The sequence below is a fragment of the Hemiscyllium ocellatum genome, unplaced genomic scaffold (assembly GCF_020745735.1).
Source record: "Hemiscyllium ocellatum isolate sHemOce1 unplaced genomic scaffold, sHemOce1.pat.X.cur. scaffold_518_pat_ctg1, whole genome shotgun sequence".
Taxonomy (NCBI): Eukaryota; Metazoa; Chordata; class Chondrichthyes; order Orectolobiformes; family Hemiscylliidae; genus Hemiscyllium; species Hemiscyllium ocellatum.
The window spans coordinates 250,024-267,427 of NW_026869095.1; the positions used below are offsets into that span (position 1 = coordinate 250,024).

The 17,404-nt window shown below is 45.9% G+C and overlaps 1 protein-coding gene across 2 annotated transcripts; it reads right to left on the minus strand.

Annotated features, from left to right (window-relative positions):
- Positions 1 to 1,530: 1,530 nt before the first annotated feature.
- Positions 1,531 to 5,731, minus strand: LOC132813888 (C3a anaphylatoxin chemotactic receptor-like). 2 transcript variants are annotated; one of them, XM_060823279.1, is made up of 2 exons: positions 5,630 to 5,731; positions 1,531 to 4,039 (listed from the first exon to the last, which is right to left on the minus strand). In XM_060823279.1, the coding sequence occupies exon 2, from the start codon at positions 4,034 to 4,036 to the stop codon at positions 2,954 to 2,956; it is 1,083 nt and encodes a 360-aa protein (XP_060679262.1). In that variant the 5' UTR covers positions 4,037 to 4,039; positions 5,630 to 5,731; the 3' UTR covers positions 1,531 to 2,953. The 2 variants fall into 2 exon arrangements, with proteins under 2 accessions (XP_060679262.1, XP_060679261.1); XM_060823278.1 differs by lacking the exon at positions 5,630 to 5,731 and adding an exon at positions 5,329 to 5,515.
- Between the last annotated feature and the right edge of the window lie 11,673 nt (positions 5,732 to 17,404).

The window sequence follows — 17,404 nt, forward strand, 5'->3', positions numbered from 1 at the left end:
TATTCAGACCTCTAAGCCGCCCCCCCGCCTTTCTCTGAACTGCTCTATAACAATATGCTGTTCCAGTAAAAGACTTATTAAAATTACATCGACTTAATTTCAAAACCACTCAGCTGCTGTTGTCTTTGCTGTTTATCTTCTCCTGCCTGAAGATCCTCTTCCTACTTTTTACTGCAAATATATGAAAAGATGCCTTTGAGAGAGAGGGTTTCCTAATTTCCTGGGTCTCTCTATCTCTCTCTCTCTCTCTCGGAGGCCATGACTTGGAGACGCCGGTGTTGGACTGGGGTGTACAAAGTTAAAAATCACACAACACCAGGTTATAGTCCAACAGGTTTAATTGGAAGCACTAGCTTTCGGAGCGCTGCCCCTTCATCAGGTGGTTGAGGAATACACGATTGTAAGACACAGAATTTATAGCAAAAATGTACAGTGTGATGGAGCTGAAATTATACATTGAAAAATATCTTGGTTGTTTGTTAAGTCTGTCATCTGTTAGAATGACCATGTTAGTTTCACTTCTTTCATGTGTAATTCACAAAACTTTTTTTAAAAGTTACATTCTCAGGTTCACTTTAACAATTGGTGATAGTCCAGATAATGTGTTGAAGGTGTTAGCTCCACTGTGTGCTGTTGTCTGTGCTGTAATGTCTAGACTGATTCTAATCTAAAAAGTGAGTTAACAGAGACTTACATGGATTCGTGCAGGTTTTGAGCAAAGTATAATGTAACTCAGCAAGGACAAATTCACCCCACACCAACGTATATGTGTATGTGTGAATGTGTGAGTGTGAATGTCTGGGTGTGTGTGTGGGTGAGTGTGAGTATGGGTGTGTGGGTGTGTTTGTGTGAGTGTGAGTGTTTGTGTGTGGATGTGTGTGTGGGTGCATGTATGAGTGTGTGGGTGTGTGAGAGTGTGGGTGTGAGCGTGTGTGCCTAAGGTGCAGGGTTGTGAGTGTCTGTGAGGGAGAGTGTATATGTGTGTGTGTGTGTGAGAGAGAGAGAGTGTAAAGGGGTCTAAGTCTGTGGGAGGGTGCATGTGTGAGTGTGTGTGTCTGTAGGAGTGTGTATGTGTGTTTGTGTGTGTGTGTGGCTGTGAGTGTGTTTGTGTGAGTGTATGGGTGTGTATGTGTGTCCGTGTGTGTGTGAGTGTCTGAGTGGGTGTGAGTGTGTGGGTGTGTGTGGTTGTGTGTGTGTCTGTGTAGATGTGTGTGTGTCTGTGAGTGTCTGTGTGGTTGTGTGTGTGTCTGTGTAGATGTGTGTGTGTGTCTGTCTGTGTAGATGTGTGTGTGTGTGTCTGTGTGTCTGTGTAGATGTGTGTGTGTGTCTGTGTAGATGTGTGTGTGTGTGTCTGTGTAGATGTGTGAGTGTGTGTGTGGATGTGTGTGTGTGTGTCTGTGTAGATGTGTGAGTGTGTGTGAGTGTCTGTGTGGTTATGTGTGTGTCTGTGTAGATGTGTGTGGATGTGTGTGTGAGTGTCTGTGTGGTTGTGTGTGTGTCTGTGTAGATGTGTGTGTGTGTCTGTGTAGATGTGTGTCTGTGTAGATGTGTGAGTGTGTGTGTGTGTGTCTGTGTAGATGTGTGTGTGTGTGTCTGTGTGTGTCTGTGTAGATGTGTGTGTGTGTCTGTGTCTGTGTAGATGTGTGAGTGTGTGTGTGTGTGTGTGTGTGTGTCTGTGTCTGTGTAGATGTGTGAGTGTGTGTCTGTGTAGATGTGTGAGTGTCTGTGTGGTTGTGTGTGTGTGTCTGTGTAGATGTGTGAGTGTATGTGTGTGTGTGTCTGTGTCGGTGTCTGTGTAGATGTGTGAGTGTGTGAGTGTGTGTGTGGATGTGTGTGTGTGTGTGTGGATGTGTGTGTGTGTGTGTGTATGTGTGTGTGTCTGTGTCTGTGTCTGTGTAGATGTGTGTGTGTGTCTGTGTCTGTGTCTGTGTAGATGTGTGTGTGTGTGTGTGTGTGTGTGTGTATGTGTGTGTGTGTCTGTGTCTGTGTCTGTGTAGATGTGTGAGTGTGTGTGTGGATGTCTGGGGCGGGGTTTCTCTCCATAGCAATTGCTCTGTCGCCAATTTTCAAAATGTCTTACTTTTTTATATCCCCAACATTGGATCGTGTCATTTGTTCAAGGTTGGCAAAACAATAAATTCAAACTCATTGGGTTTTAGTATCCTGGGGCATAATTTAAACTGGTTGGTTAAATTCAAATTGTTGTCAAAACAGCAACCAGAACTCAGGTCTCCATTTCATAGCCAAGTGCCCATTTAAAGTTGGTGAGTATACTACTGTTGCAGACGGTGCGTTCCACGCCCCCTCCTACTCTCTGAGTAAAGAAACTCCCTCTGCCATCTGTCCGATATCTATCACCCCCTCAGTTTATAGCTGTGTTCCCTCATGCAAGCCATCACCATCCGAGGGAAAAGGCTGTCACTGTCCACCCTATCTAACCCTCGGATTATCTTCCATGTCTCTAGGGGTAGGGCATATAGGGCGTAGGTTTAGGGTGAGAGGAGAAAGATATAAAAGAGACCTAAGGGGCAACTTTTTCACGCAGATGGTGGTACGTGTATAGAATGAGCTGCCAGAGGAAGTGGTGGAGGTTGGTACAATTGTAACATTTAAGAGGCATTTGGAGGGGTATATGAATAGGAAGGGTTTGGAGGGAGATGGGCCGGGTTCTGGCAGGTGGGACGAGATTGGGTTGGGATATCTGGGTCGGTATGAACGGGTTGGACCGAAGGGTCTGTTTCTGTGCTGTACATCTCTATGACTCTATGATTTACAAAGAGAGGTTGTTGCTGGGGGATGGTTAAATTGACCATCTCGAGTACCTATAAAGAGGGAGGTGGGGGTGAGGGTGTTAAGTTGGCCATCTGGAGACTTCCGAGCATCCAGAGGAGAGGTCCTGGTGGGAGCGGCCGAGTCAAATTGTCACACAAGACGGGTCCACCGATCCAGAGAGCTACAGGCCTGAGGTCTTTGTCTTCTCGTTGACCGTCGGTAGTGTGGGCTTGGGCTGAGTGGAGTCCAGGGAGCTTTCCTCCTCGAAGGCGCCCTCCAGCAGCCCCCTCAGGCCTCTGCGGAGCTGCCCACGGCCCTGGCGCCCGGCGAAGGCGTACAGGAAGGGGTTGAGGCAGCTGTTGAGGTAGGCCAGGCTGGTGGTGGCGGGGTCGACCGTCCGGGCCCAGTGCTGGAGCCGCCAGTCGCCGGACAGGAGGAGCAGGCCCACCACATGGTAGGGGGTCCAGCACAGGAAGAAACCCAGCAGCACCACCAGCAGGAGGCGGCAGGGCCTCCGGCTCTGAGGCTGGGAGAAGCGGGAGGCCCAGAGGCTGTGGGCGATGAGGCCGTTGCTGGCGGCGATGACCACCAGGGGGAGCAGGAAGGCGAAGACGAAGCGGGTCAGGCTGACGGCGCGCTGCCTAGGCCCCAGCTCCTCCCCGTAGTCGGCGACGCACCGGACGGGGAACCCGGCAGCGAACTGCACCGTCCTCCGGTACAGGAGGCTGGGGAGGGACATCAGCAGGGCCAGGCCCCAGGCTGAGGCGCAGGAGAGCCGGGCCCGGCCCAGAGAGCGCTGCCTGCGGAACCAGAGAGGCAGCAGCGCCGCCAGGCAGCGGTCCACCGAGATGCCGGTCAGTACGAAGACGCTGGCGTACATGCTGAGCACGGTGAGCCAGGGCAGCAGCTTGCAGAGGAAGGGGCCGAAGGGCCACTGGTAGTCCACGGCCAACTGGGTGAGCAGGAAGGGCAGGGTGAGGCACAGCAGGAGGTCGGCCACCGCGAGGTTGAGGAACCAGACGGTGACTGGGCGCCTGGCCATCAGGAAACCCACGATCCACAACACGGCGATGTTGCCGGGGACGCCCAGGGCAAAGATGGCAGCGTAGGCCACCATGGACACGACGGTGAGGGACTTCCTGATGGGCTCGGTGTGGTTCAACAGCGCCTCCTCCTGGTGGTCACGGTAGTCCTCTTCCTCCTCCTTCCCCCAGTCCTCGTCCCAAAGGCTCCAGTTGCCCAGCAGAGTGCCATTGACGTCCATCACCTGAAAGGAGACAAACTGGGCAGGGTTCAACCAATCAGCTGGCACCCCGCAGCGCTGACCCTCCCACAGCACCCACTCCCTCAGCGCTGACCCTCCCACAGCGCCCACTCCCTCAGCACTGACCCTCCCACAGCACCCACTCCCTCAGCACTGACCCTCTCACAGCGCCCACTCCCTCAGCGCTGACCCTCCCACAGCACCCACTCCCTCAGCACTGACCCTCTCACAGCGCCCGCTCCCTCAGCACTGACCCTCCCACCCCACCCGCTCCCTCAGCACTGACCCTCCCACAGCACCCACTCCCTCAGCACTGACCCTCCCACAGCACCCACTCCCTCAGCACTGACCCTCCCACAGCGCCCGCTCCCTCAGCACTGACCCTCCCTCAGCACTGACCCTCCCACAGCACCCACTCCCTCAGCACTGACCCTCCCACAGCACCCGCTCCCTCAGCGCTGACCCTCCCACAGCGCCCACTCCCTCAGCACTGACCCTCCCTCAGCGCCCACTCCCTCAGCACTGACCCTCCCACAGCGCTCACTCCCTCAGCACTGACCCTCCCACAGCACCCACTCCCTCAGCACTGACCCTCCCACAGCACCCACTCCCTCAGCACTGACCCTCTCACAGCACCCACTCCCTCAGCACTGACCCTCCCACAGCACCCACTCCCTCAGCACTGACACTCCCACAGCGCCCACTCCCTCAGCACTGACCCTCCCACAGCACTGACCCTCCCACAGCACCCGCCCCCTCAGCACTGACCCTCCCACAGCACCCACTCCCTCAGCACTGACCCTCCCACAGTGCCCACTCCCTCAGCACTGACCCTCCCACAGCAATGACCCTCCCACAGTGCCCACTCCCTCAGCACTGACCCTCCCACAGCACTGACCCTCCCACAGCACCCGCTCCGTCGGCACTGACCCTCCCATAGTGCCCACTCCCTCAGCACTGACCCTCCCACAGCACCAGCTCCCTCAGCACTGACCCTCCCACAGTGCACACTCCCTCAGCACTGACCCTCCCACAGTGCACACTCCCTCAGCGCTGACCCTCCCGCAGCACCCACTCCCTCAGCACTGACCCTCCCGCAGCACCCGCACCCTCAGCACTGACCCTTCCACAGCACCCACTCCCTCAGCGCTGACCCTCACTCAGCACCGGCTCCCTCAGCACTGACCCTCCCACAGTGCACACTCCCTCAGCGCTGACCCTCCCACAGCACCCACTCCCTCAGCACTGACCCTCCCACAGCGCCCGCCCCCTCCACTATCTCTCTGTCCTACCTGACCCACGGGACGGAAGAAAGGGTGTCACTCTCAGCCAGGCCTGTGTGGGAATTTGGTTTGTCTTTGGGATCTTGCTGTTCCTCCCTCTCCCTCCGTTCGCAATGCTCCCCGTCGTCCGGAGTGATGACCTTAAACACTCTCTTCCCCTTCCCCACACCCCTCCCTTTCCTGTGCAAGGCCTCGGCTCCCTTTGGTCACTCTCACACCTCGCGCGCCCCCAATCCCCCACCCCCACTGCTCCCCTCGTTGTGAGGCCACTGGGGTGGGCCTGTGAGTCCTGGGGCAGGGGCGCACTCACTGGAACGTCAATCCGCGTCCTCCCCAGGACTCAGGCATCAGGAGGAAATGAATCACAGAGCCCTTGGGAGGCTGTGTCATGACTGACAATTGCAACAGTTTCCTGAACTAAAAAGCTGTCGCAGACAGAAAAGCAAATGTGAACGACAGAGGATACTCTGAGGGGAGACGCCGAACCACGAGAGGGATCCACCTTTTAGAGTAGGCCCCGCCGGGCCTAGTGTCTCTCCCTGAGGCCTGTGGCCCAGGAGTTAGCCTCTTGCCTGTTCGGAAGGTTGAGGCCTCGCCTCAGTGACCAACTCAAGGGCTTCCGTTGCATCTCAATTGGGATGTCATTGCCCCCTGGGGTAAGAGTTCAGGAAAGGACCGGTCAAGAGAGCGGCCTCCGCCGTTGCTAACGAACATCCACACCGAGCGGAGAATGGGCTCGGCGCACAGACACACCCAGGATCGCACTCTCTATAAGTGCTCAGGGTATTTAATACAGTAATTTCCCAATAGCGGTCTCTCTGTATCCATGCTCAGGGTATTTAATTCAGTAATTACCCAGCAGCGGTCTCTCTCTATGAGTGCTAAGTGTATTTAATTCATTAATTACCCAGCAGCGGTCTCTCTCTATAAGTTCTTAGGGTATTTAATACAGTAATTACCCAGCAGCGGTCTCTCTCTATTTGTGCTCAGGGTATTTAATTCAGTTATTACCCAGCAGCGGTCTCTATAAGTGCTCAGGTTATTTAATTCAGTAGTTACCCAGCATCAGTCTCCCTCTATAAGTGCTCAGGGTATTTAATTACAGGAATTACCCAGCAGCCTCTCTCTCTATTTGTGCTCAGGGTATTTAATTCAGTTATTACCCAACAGCGGTCTCTCTCTATAAGTGCTCAGGATATTTAATTACAGTAATTACCCAGCAGCCTCTGTCTCTATTAGTGCTCAGGGTATTTAATTCAGTTATTACCCAGCAGCGGTCTCACTCTATAAGTGCTCAGGGTATTTAACTCAGTAATTACCCAGCAGCGGTCTCCCTTTATAAGTGCTCAGGGTATTTTACTCAGTAATTACCCAGCAGCAGTTTCTCTATATAAGTGCTCAGGGTATTGAATACAGTAATTACACAGCAGCGGTCTCTCTATGTGTGCTCAATGTATTTATCACAGTAATTACCCAGCAGCGGTCTGCCGTTATAAGTGCTCAGGGTATTTAACTCAGTAAGTACGCAGCAGCAGTCTCACTTTGTAAGTGCTCAGGGTATTTAATACAGTAATTACCTAGCAGCGGTCTCTCACTATAAGTGCTCAAGGTATTTAATTCAGTAATTACCCACTAGCTGTCTCTCTCTATGAGTGCTCAGGGTATTTAATACAGTAATTACCCAGCAGCGGTCTCTGTCTATAAGTGCTCAGGGTATTTAATTCATTAATTACCCAGCAGCGGTCTCACTCTATATGTGCTCAGGGTATTTATTTCAGTAATTAACCAGCAGCGGACTCCCATTATAAGTGCTCAGGGTATTTAATACAGTATTTACCCAGCAGCTGTCTCTCTCTGTAAGTGCTCAGGGTATCTCATACAGTAATTACCCAGCAGCAGTCTCTCTCTATAAGTGTTCAGGGTATTTAACTCAGTAATTACCAAGCAGCGGTCTCTCTCTATTAGCACTCAGGGTATTTAATTCAGTAATTACCCAGCAGCGGTCTCACTCTATAAGTGCTCAGGGTATTTAACTCAGTAATTACTCAGCAGCAGGCTCCCTTTAGAAGTGCTCAGGTATTTACCTCAGAAATTACCCAGCAGCAGTCTCTCTCTATTTGTGCTCAGGGTATTTAATTCAGTAATTACCCAGCAGCGGTCTCTCTCTATGAGTGCTAAGTGTATTTAATTCATTAATTACCCAGCAGCGGTCTCTCTCTATAAGTTCTTAGGGTATTTAATACAGTAATTACCCAGCAGCGGTCTCTCTCTATTTGTGCTCAGGGTATTTAATTCAGTTATTACCCAGCAGCGGTCTCTATAAGTGCTCAGGTTATTTAATTCAGTAGTTACCCAGCATCAGTCTCCCTCTATAAGTGCTCAGGGTATTTAATTACAGGAATTACCCAGCAGCCTCTCTCTCTATTTGTGCTCAGGGTATTTAATTCAGTTATTACCCAACAGCGGTCTCTCTCTATAAGTGCTCAGGGTATTTAATTACAGTAATTACCCAGCAGCCTCTGTCTCTATTAGTGCTCAGGGTATTTAATTCAGTTATTACCCAGCAGCGGTCTCACTCTATAAGTGCTCAGGGTATTTAACTCAGTAATTACCCAGCAGCGGTCTCCCTTTATAAGTGCTCAGGGTATTTTACTCAGTAATTACCCAGCAGCAGTTTCTCTATATAAGTGCTCAGGGTATTGAATACAGTAATTACACAGCAGCGGTCTCTCTATGTGTGCTCAATGTATTTATCTCAGTAATTACCCACCAGCGGTCTACCGTTATAAGTGCTCAGGGTATTTAACTCAGTAAGTACGCAGCAGCAGTCTCACTTTGTAAGTGCTCAGGGTATTTAATACAGTAATTACCTAGCAGCGGTCTCTCACTATAAGTGCTCAAGGTATTTAATTCAGTAATTACCCACTAGCTGTCTCTCTCTATGAGTGCTCAGGGTATTTAATACAGTAATTACCCAGCAGCGGTCTCTGTCTATAAGTGCTCAGGGTATTTAATTCATTAATTACCCAGCAGCGGTCTCACTCTATATGTGCTCAGGGTATTTATTTCAGTAATTAACCAGCAGCGGACTCCCATTATAAGTGCTCAGGGTATTTAATACAGTATTTACCCAGCAGCTGTCTCTCTCTGTAAGTGCTCAGGGTATCTCATACAGTAATTACCCAGCAGCAGTCTCTCTCTATAAGTGTTCAGGGTATTTAACTCAGTAATTACCAAGCAGCGGTCTCTCTCTATTAGCACTCAGGGTATTTAATTCAGTAATTACCCAGCAGCGGTCTCACTCTATAAGTGCTCAGGGTATTTAACTCAGTAATTACTCAGCAGCAGGCTCCCTTTAGAAGTGCTCAGGTATTTACCTCAGAAATTACCCAGCAGCAGTCTCTCTCTATCAGTGCTCAGGGTATTTAATACAGTAATTACCCAGCAGCAGTCTCTCTCTATAGGTGTTCAGGGTATTTAATACAGTAATTACCCAGCAGCGGTCTCTCTCCATAAGTGCTCAGGGTATTTAATACAGTAATTACCCAGCAGCGGTCTCTCTCTATAAGTGCTCAGGGTATTTAATACAGTAATTACCCAGCAGCGGTCTCCCTTTATTTGTGCTCAGGATATTTAATTCAGTAATTACCCAGCAGCAGTCTCTCCCTCTGAGTTCTCAGGGAATTTAATTCAGTAATTACCCAGCAGTGATCTCTCTCTATAAGTGTTACGGGTATTTAATTCATTAATTACCCAGCAGTGCTCTCTCTCCATAAGTGCTCTGGATATTTGATTCAGTAATTACCCAGCAGCGGTCTTTCTCTATAAGTGCTCAGGGTACTTAATTTTGTAATTACCCAACAGCGATCTCTCTCCATAAGTGCTCAGGGTATTTAATTCAGTTATTTCCCAGCAGCGGTCTCTCTCTACAAGTGGTCAGTGCATTTAATACAGTATTTACCCAGTAGTGGTCTCCCTTTATAAGTGCTCAGGGTATTTTACTCAGTAATTACCCAGCAGCAGTTTCTCTATATAAGTGCTCAGGGTATTGAATACAGTAATTACACAGCAGCGGTCTCTCTATGTGTGCTCAATGTATTTATCTCAGTAATTACCCACCAGCGGTCTACCGTTATAAGTGCTCAGGGTATTTAACTCAGTAAGTACGCAGCAGCAGTCTCACTTTGTAAGTGCTCAGGGTATTTAATACAGTAATTACCTAGCAGCGGTCTCTCACTATAAGTGCTCAAGGTATTTAATTCAGTAATTACCCACTAGCTGTCTCTCTCTATGAGTGCTCAGGGTATTTAATACAGTATTTACCCAGCAGCGGTCTCTGTCTATAAGTGCTCAGGGTATTTAATTCATTAATTACCCAGCAGCGGTCTCACTCTATATGTGCTCAGGGTATTTATTTCAGTAATTAACCAGCAGCGGACTCCCATTATAAGTGCTCAGGGTATTTAATACAGTAATTACCCAGCAGCTGTCTCTCTCTGTAAGTGCTCAGGGTATCTCATACAGTAATTACCCAGCAGCAGTCTCTCTCTATAGGTGTTCAGGGTATTTTACTCAGTAATTACCAAGCAGCGGTCTCTCTCTATTAGCACTCAGGGTATTTAATTCAGTAATTACCCAGCAGCGGTCTCACTCTATAAGTGCTCAGGGTATTTAACTCAGTAATTACGCAGCAGCGGTTTCTCTCTCTTTAAGTGCTCAGGGTTTTTAGTACAGTAATTTCCCAACAGTGGTCTGTCTCTATAAGTGCTCTGGCTATTTAATTCAGTAAATACCCAGCAGATGTCTCACTTTGTAAGTGCTCAGGGTATTTAATACAGTAATTACCTAGCAGCGGTCTCTCACTATAAGTGCTCAAGGTATTTAATTCAGTAATTACCCACTAGCTGTCTCTCTCTATGAGTGCTCAGGGTATTTAATACAGTAGTTACCCAGCAGCGGTCTCTCTGTATAAGTGCTCAGGGTATTTAATACAGTAATCACTCAACAGCATTCTCTCACTATTAGTGCTCAGGGTATTTAATTCAGTAATTTCCCACTAGCGGTCTCTCTCTATGAGTACTCAGGGTATTTAATTCAGTAATTACCCAGCCGCGGTCTCTCTGTATCCATGCTCAGGGTATTTAATTCAGTGATTACCCAGCAGCGGTCTCGCTCTATAAGTGCTCAGGGTATTTAACTCAGTAATTACCCAGCAGCGGTTTCTCTCTCTATAAGTGCTCAGGGTTTTTAATACAGTAATTTCCCAACAGTGGTCTGTCTCTATAAGTGCTCAGGGTATTTAATTCAGTTATTACCCAGCAGCGGTCTCACTCTATAAGTGCTCAGGGTATTTAACTCAGTAATTACTCAGCAGCAGACTCCCTTTAGAAGTGCTCAGGTATTTACCTCAGAAATTACCCAGCAGCAGTCTCTCTCTATAAGTGCTCAGGGTATTTAATACAGTAATTACCCAGCAGCAGTCTCTCTCTATAGGTGTTCAGGGTATTTAATACAGTAATTACCCAGCAGCGGTCTCTCTCTATAAGTGCTCAGGGTATTTAATACAGTAATTACCCAACAGCGGTCTCCCTTTATTTGTGCTCAGGATATTTAATTCAGTAATTACCCAGCAGCGGTCTCTCCCTCTGAGTTCTCAGGGAATTTAATTCAGTAATTACCCAGCAGCAGTCTCTCTCTATAAGTGCTCAGGTTATTTAATTCAGTAGTTACCCAGCATCAGTCTCCCTCTATAAGTGCTCAGGGTATTTAATTACAGTAATTACCCAGCAGCCTCTCTCTCTATTTGTGCTCAGGGTACTTAATTTTGTAATTACCCAACAGCGGTCTCTCTCTATAAGTGCTCAGGATATTTAATTACAGTAATTACCCAGCAGCCTCTGTCTCTATTAGTGCTCAGGGTATTTAACTCAGTTATTACTCAGCAGCAGACTCCCTTTAGAAGTGCTCAGGTATTTACCTCAGTAATTACCCAGCAACAGTCTCTCTCTATAAGTGCTCAGGGTATTTAATTCAGTAGTTACCCAGCATCAGTCTCCCTCTATAAGTGCTCAGGGTATTTAATACAGTAATTACCCAGCAGTGGTCTCCCTTCATAAGTGCTCAGGGCATTTAATACAGGAATTACCCAGCAGCGGTCTCTCTGTATAAGTGCTCAGGGTACTTAATTTTGTAATTACCCAGCAGTGGTCACTCTCTATAAGTGCTCAGGGTATTTAATACAGTAATTACCCAACAGTGGTCTCCATTTATTCGTGCTCAGGGTATTTAATTCAGTAATTACCCAGCAGCAGTCTCTCCCTATGAGTTCTCAGGGTATTTAATTCAGTAATTACCCAGCAGCAGTCTTTCTCTATAAGTGCTCAGGGTACTTAATTTTGTAATTACCCAACAGCGATCTCTCTCCATAAGTGCTCAGGGTATTTAATTCAGTTATTTCCCAGCAGCGGTCTCTCTCTATAAGTGGTCAGTGCATTTAATACAGTATTTACCCAGCAGCGGTCTCCCTTTATAAGTGCTCAGGGTATTTTACTCAGTAATTACGCAGCAGCGGTCTCTCTCTATTAGCACTAAGGGTATTTAATTCAGTAATTACCCAGCAGCAGTCTCTCTCTATAAGTGCTCAGGGATTTTAATACAGTAATTTCCCAATAGCGGTCTCTCTCTATAAGTGCTCTGGGTATTTAATTCAAAATTACCCAGCAGCAGTCTCCCTTATTAAGTGCTCAGGGTATTTAATACAGTAATTACCCACTAGCTGTCTCTCTCTATGAGTGCTCAGGGTATTTAATTCAGTAACTACCCAGCAGCTGTCTCTCTCTATAAGTGCTAAGGGTATTTAATTCATTAATTACCCAGCAGCAGTCTCAGTCTATATGTGCTCAGGGTATTTATTTCAGTAATTAACCAGCAGCGGACTTCCGTTATAAGTGCTCAGGGTATTTCATACAGTAATTACCCAGCAGCAGTTTCACTCTATAGGTGCTCAGGGTATTTAATACAGTAATTACCCAGCAGCGGCCTCTCTGTATAAGTGCTCAGGGTATTTAATACAGTATTTACCCAGCAGCAGTCTCTCTGTATAAGTGCTCAGGGTATTTCATACAGTAATTACCCAGCAGCAGTCTCACTCTATAGGTGTTCAGGGTATTTAATGCAGTAATTACCCAACAGCGGTCTCCCTTTATTTGTTCTCAGGGTATTTAATTCAGTAATTACCCAGCAGCAGTCTCTCCCTATGAGTTCTCAGGGTATTTAATTCAGTAATTACCCAGCAGTGATCTCTCTCTATAAGTGCTAAGGGTATTTAATTCATTAATTACCCAGCAGTGCTCTCCCTCCATAAGTGCTCTGGGTATTTTATTCAGTAATTACCCAGCAGCGGTCTTTCTCTATAAGTGCTCAGGGTACTTAATTTTGTAATTACCCAACAGCGATCTCTCTTCATAAGTGCTCAGGGTATTTAATTCAGTTATTTCCCAGCAGCGGTCTCTCTCTATAAGTGGTCAGTGCATTTAATACAGTATTTACCCAGCAGCGGTCTCCCTTTATAAGTGCTCGGGGTATTTTACTCAGTAATTGCCCAGCAGCAGTTTCTCTATATAAGTGCTCAGGGTATTGAATACAGTAATTACACAGCAGCGGTCTCTCTATGTGTGCTCAATGTATTTATCTCAGTAATTACCCACCAGCGGTCTCCTGTTATAAGTGCTCAGGGTATTTAACTCAGTAATTACGCAGCAGCGGTCTCTCTCTATAAGTGCTCAGGGTATTTAATACAGTAATTTCCCAATAGCGGTCTCTCTCTATAAGTGCTCTGGGTATTTAATTTAGAAATTACCCAGCAGCAGTCTCACTTTGTAAGTGGTCAGGGTATTTAATACAGTAATTACCCAGCAGCGGTCTCTCACTATAAGTGCTCAAGGTATTTAATTCAGTAATTACCCACGAGCTGTCTCTCTCTGTGAGTGCTCAGGGTATTTAATACAGTAATTACCCAGCAGCGGTCTCTCTCTATAAGTGCTCAGGGTATTTAACTCAGTAATTACCGTGCAGCGGTCTCTCTCTCGAAGTGCTCAGGGTTTTTAATATAGTAATTTCCCAATAGCGGTCTCTCTCTATAAGTGCTCTGGGTATTTAATTCAGAAATTACCCAGTGCATTTTATACAGTATTTAGCCAGCAGCGGTCTCCCTTTTTTTAATAGATATTTTTATTAGAAATTTAACATTTTTGCAAGTTTATAAAAATAAACAGAACTCTCAAATACAAACATTGATGTACAATTATATCAAATATACAATAGTCAAAATTTAACAAAGGAAAGAAAAAAAAACCAAAAACCAAAATAAAATAAAAAAAGACCCAAACTCAACTTTCTACTAATCTAACCTATAACTAACCAGAGTGTATACTTAAGTCTCTTACATGCTCGGAATGTATTAACATCAAATGTAATAAACCCGTATTCGTGCGGGATTCCTCTCCCAAGGGGTCCCGGAGCAGCCAGGTTTGTAATCCACACTAAATAAAGGCCCTTGTTAGGATGGCCGAAATATCTGCATTTATGTAATTCAAAAAGGGCTGCCATATTTTATAAAATAATTCAGTCTTTCGGTGCACCATATTTGTAAGGAAGTCAGGTGGAATATATTCCATAATTAATCTGTGCCAATTTGAAAGTCCAGGGGGGCCCTCAGCCACCCAGTTCACCAAAATACTTTTTCCTCGCACAGAAAGAGAGAATAGAAAATAGTCTCTTCCCGTGCGTATCCAGGGAGGGTAAGTTCGAAAAGTCCAAAAGGAGAGATACAGGGTCCACTCTAATTTCCGTTCCTAAAATATCTGTCAGGGTACTTGCTACTTTAGTCCAATATCTACGGATCTTATGACAAGTCCATAGGCAATGTACAAGAGTGCCCACCTCTATTTTGCATTTGGGACACATTGGAGATGCTCCTGCCTTAAATTTTGCCAATCGAGCCGGTGCTATATGGGCCCTATGAAGTATCTTCAGCTGGATAGCCTGGGTTCTGTTGCAGATAGTAATTCTTCTAGCATTTTCCCAAATATCATTCCACGTTTCTATAGAGATTTCTAGTCCCAAATCCTGATCCCATGTTTTAAGCAGATTGTCCATATCTCCCGATACTTCATCATGTAGTAAATGATAAATAGTACTAACGGAGGATACCCCTACTGGTCGTAGGACATTACATTCTCTATCTGATTTATAAAGACTATCTATTAACGTAGTCTTCTTCTGTATATAATCTCGAATTTGGAAGTATCGAAAGAGGTCTCCATTGGGTAATCCGAATTTCTGACGCAGCTGTTCAAAGGACATCAGGACCCCATCTTTAAATAGGTCCCCTAAACATGAGATACCTCTGGATCTCCAGAGTTTAAAAGTGGCATCTGTAAACCCCGGTTGGAATCCCCATGCCACTACTATCGGTGCATGGGGTGATGTTTTATGTAAATTACCCTCATTTTGCCGTATTATATTCCAGGCCTGAACTGATATTTTCTAAAGTCTGGGAAATCCAGTCCTCCCCTTGCCTGTGGAAGCTGTAGCTTCTTCAGCTTAATAAGGGGCCGTCTATGATTCCAAATAAAGGAACCCAGCCAGCCATATAATTTACATAGGGCCATACTTGGCAGCATCACCGGGAGCATTCTCATAGGATATAGGAGACAGGGCAGAACATTCATTTTAATTAGTGCTATTCTACCCAACCAGGAAATCGGAAGGTCTCCCCATCGCTGGAGGTCCTGCCTTATCCTTTCCAGTAATTGCACAAAATTAGCCCTATACAACTGACCAAATACTGGAGTAATAAAAATACCTAAATATAAGAAGCCCTCCAGGGACCAACGAAAGGGAAAAAAGGATCCGTCCACTAAGTGGGGTGTCATAGCCAGGCCACCCATTGGCATAGCCTCTGATTTTGAAAAATTAATTTTATAGCCTGAGAATGCACTAAATGTATTAATAACTTGAATCAGAGGATTATTGAGGAATAAAAGAATATCATCTGCATAAAGAGTAATTTTGTGTTTACCTGTACCAATCCTCGGGGCCGTTATATTAGGATTAGTCCGTATAGCTTCTGCTAGTGGTTCAATTATTAGCGTAAATAACAATGGCGAGAGAGGACATCCTTGACGGCAGCCCCTACCCACACTGAAGTTATCCGATCTTAACCCATTGGTAATAACAACTGCTTTGGGATCACTATACAATGTTGAGACCCATTCGGTAAACACCTGTCCAACGCTAAACCTTTCCAATGTGTAAAACAAATATGACCAGTCAACCCTGTCGAATGCCTTTTCCGCATCCAGTGAAATTACTACTCCTGGTATCTTTCCCTGATGACAGGCTTGGATCATATTCAAGACCCTTCTAATATTATTGGATGATCTACAGCCCTTAATAAATCCCGTCTGATCCTCCTTTATAATATGTGGCAGTACCCTTTCTAGTCTCAGTGCTGACATTTTAGAGAGGATTTTAAAATCTACATTTAGCGAGGATATTGGTCTATAAGATGTACAGTCTTCTGGGTCTTTTCCTTTTTTAAGGATAAGAGAGATATTTGCCTCTTTCAGCGAAGGCGGGAGACAGCCCTGACTATATGCAAAGTTATACATGTCCATAAGTGGATCAGCCAATATTTCTGTAAATTCTTTATAGAATTCAGCTTGAAAACCATCTGGGCCCGGTGCCTTTCCGCTCTGGAGTTGCCTAATTGCATCAAGTATTTCTTGGACTGTTAGAGGAGTATTTAGGGCCGATACCTGTTCCGGAGTCAAGCCCGGAAAGGTCAAATTTTTAAAAAATGACTGCATCCTCCTAGTCCTATCTTCACAATCCTGCGATTTATATAACTCAGAATAAAATTCTCTAAAGATCGCATTAATCTTTTTATGATCATGAGTCAAGGTACCTGTACTTTCCTTGATAGACGTAATAGTCTGAGGGGCCTTGTTTTTCTTTGCAAGAAATGCTAAGTATCTACCCAGTTTGTCGCCATATTCATATAATCTTTGTTTTGCAAATAATATTTCCCTCTTAGCCGTTTGAGTAAGCATAGTGTTTAGAGCTGTCCTAAGAGCCGTAATCCTTTGCAACTTTATAATAGAAGGTCTATCAGCGTATGCTGTTTTAGCTGCTTTTAAGCGAGCTTCGAGCAGACGCTGTTGCTCTCCCTTCAGTTTTTTCTGGGTCGCTGAGTAGGAGATGATCAAACTTCGTGCATAAGCTTTGATGGTCTCCCACATCATTGATGGGTTGCTAGCCGTACCTGAATTAATTTCTAAAAAAAGTTTTAAATTCTTGGGAGAAGTACTTTACAAATTTACTATCTTTTATCAGGAAGGGGTCCATACGCCAATGCCGAGCGGATGTCCCATTGTTCCTTGCCTTAGTTTCCATATATACAGCGGAGTGGTCGGAAATCGCTATAGTACCTATTTTACAGGATAATATAGAATTTTTAAAAATCGATGGGGCAAAAAACATATCAATTGTTGTATGACATTTATGTGGATTAGAGTAGAAAGAAAAATCTCTACCCTGTGGATGAAGACATCTCCATACATATTCAGATCCGCCAATTGTCTAGATCTGGGAGATACTCCGGCAGCTCTCTTGGGAATCCTATCTATTTCCGGATCCATAATACAATTAAAGTCTCCCCCTATAATTGTATGACGGGCAGCAAAGGCCATCAATTTTGAAAAAGCTTCCATTATAAATTTAGAGGGGTGTGCCGGGGGGCAGTACAAATTTAGAATCCCATATTCCTCTCCATCTACGAGAGCTTTAATCAAAATATATCGTCCAAATTCGTCTTTTATCTGATTTAGAATTTTGAAAGGGAAATTCTTCCGAACAAGAATAACAACTCCCCTGCTTTTTGAGCTAAAAGAAGAGGAAAAGGCCTGATCAAATCCGCCCTGTCGTAATTTTAAGTGTTCTTTATCCGACAGGTGTGTCTCCTGTAGGAGAGCTATATCAACTCTCTCTTTCTTAAGATTTGATAATATTTTCTTCCTTTTGA

Coding starts and splice junctions, on each gene's coding strand:
- LOC132813888 (XM_060823279.1), bottom strand. CDS start 4,036: ATGGACGTCAATGGCACTCTGCTGGGCAACTGGAGCCTTTGGGACGAG.